Source organism: Uloborus diversus, chromosome 5, assembly GCF_026930045.1.
Source record: "Uloborus diversus isolate 005 chromosome 5, Udiv.v.3.1, whole genome shotgun sequence".
NCBI classification, from domain to species: Eukaryota; Metazoa; Arthropoda; class Arachnida; order Araneae; family Uloboridae; genus Uloborus; species Uloborus diversus.
In genome coordinates this window covers 9454542-9455893 of record NC_072735.1, presented here as the reverse complement: position 1 = coordinate 9455893, position 1352 = coordinate 9454542, and the positions used below count along the sequence as shown (strand labels likewise).

The 1352-nt window shown below is 34.7% G+C and overlaps 1 protein-coding gene across 1 annotated transcript in view; it reads left to right on the top strand.

The window, feature by feature from the left end:
• LOC129222433 (probable methylmalonate-semialdehyde dehydrogenase [acylating], mitochondrial) overlaps nucleotides 1-904 on the top strand; it is a 20142-nt gene extending 19238 nt beyond the window's left edge. Inside the window, exon 6 of the mRNA XM_054856948.1 lies at nucleotides 900-904. Within this exon, the coding sequence (XP_054712923.1) occupies nucleotides 900-904 (5 nt within the window). The remainder of the gene's footprint in view (nucleotides 1-899) is intronic.
• Nucleotides 905-1352: the final 448 nt, after the last annotated feature.

The following is a 1352-nucleotide window of genomic DNA, read 5'->3' as shown; positions in this document are numbered from 1 at the left end:
GCTCGACGACATAACTGACTAGGGGCCCGCCATGGCTCTCTGTGGCCCTGCCTTGAGGCTTAGAATCGGAGTTAGTATAAATTTGAGAAGTTTTATGTGAGCAGGGGTCCTGGTGATCAAATTGACAAGGGATCTACCTTGGATCTCGGCTGTCCTGGGAGGGGGGGCGTGATCTCACATCAATATTTAGAGAAAGGCGTAGACTCTGAAAGATTGAGAATCCCTGGTTTTAAAAATCGAATGAACCGGTTCGAAACTTGAATTGCAAATATGAAATCCGCAAACAAAACTTATCTGTGATCAAATAAAAAGTATGTAACTCTAATCTTTGTTTACCCCATTTTAACTCTCAGAAATAACTTCCACAAAATATTTCTGTTCAAAACAAGAAAAAATGGAACGTAGTAAGCGATAAAACCGTCTTTTATAAGATAAAAAAAAATTCTTTTGTAAAAAAGAAACAACCCATTATTAAACAAAAGAGCAGATGCCAGAAAAATTATTGCATGGTGATTCATAAACAAATAATTGGACTTATCACTTTCAGAAACAATGTTTTCTCAACTTTTTAACAGCTCAGCTTAACAAAGTACGCTCACTGTGAGTCATCTGTTGTCCCAGCTGCTTATGATAAAAATATCATCTCACAAGGTCGTCAGAAGAAATGTGAGATAATTTGGAACTGGCTAAATTTTACTTTGAGAGTATGAAATAACGTTAGGTGTTACGTGATAAAAAAAATTGAGAAAACAATGAGTGATTCAGTTGTTTTGATTGAATCGTAAAAAATATCTTCTTTAAGCTGATAGAGCGATCCAAATTGGAAAAACATTCCTTAGATAAAAAATAAATAAATAAATAAAAAGTATTAATACCTGATAAAAATGTTTTTCTCACAGTCTAATTATGCTTACAATCAGGTTTAGGCGGTCACAGCGATCTGCTCAAAACAAAAAAATTCATGTTCATAAATTTGAAAATAAGAGAAAAGTACATATAATACACCATACAGTCCGGTAACCGGGCTGTCTATTGTATTGCATGTAGTTTTTTCTTAGCCCCGGCTTAAGGGCGTTAACTTACTGCTGCCAAAAGATATGTTACACTTTTGCAATAAAAAATAAAGAAATAAGAAAAAATCCTCCTAAGTTGCCTAATATAGAGAAACTGCTCTTTTGTTACATTCTTTGGTAGACTATGTAAGAGAATCTCATTGCAACGAATAATTGACGGATTTATTGAGAAAATCGTTCATTTGAAATGTTCATTAAAATGTCTGTAATGCAATCCAGGCGGCCGTGGGTATGCCTTCCTGGAAGATTTATGAAATGAACGTAGAACCTATGCTGTAG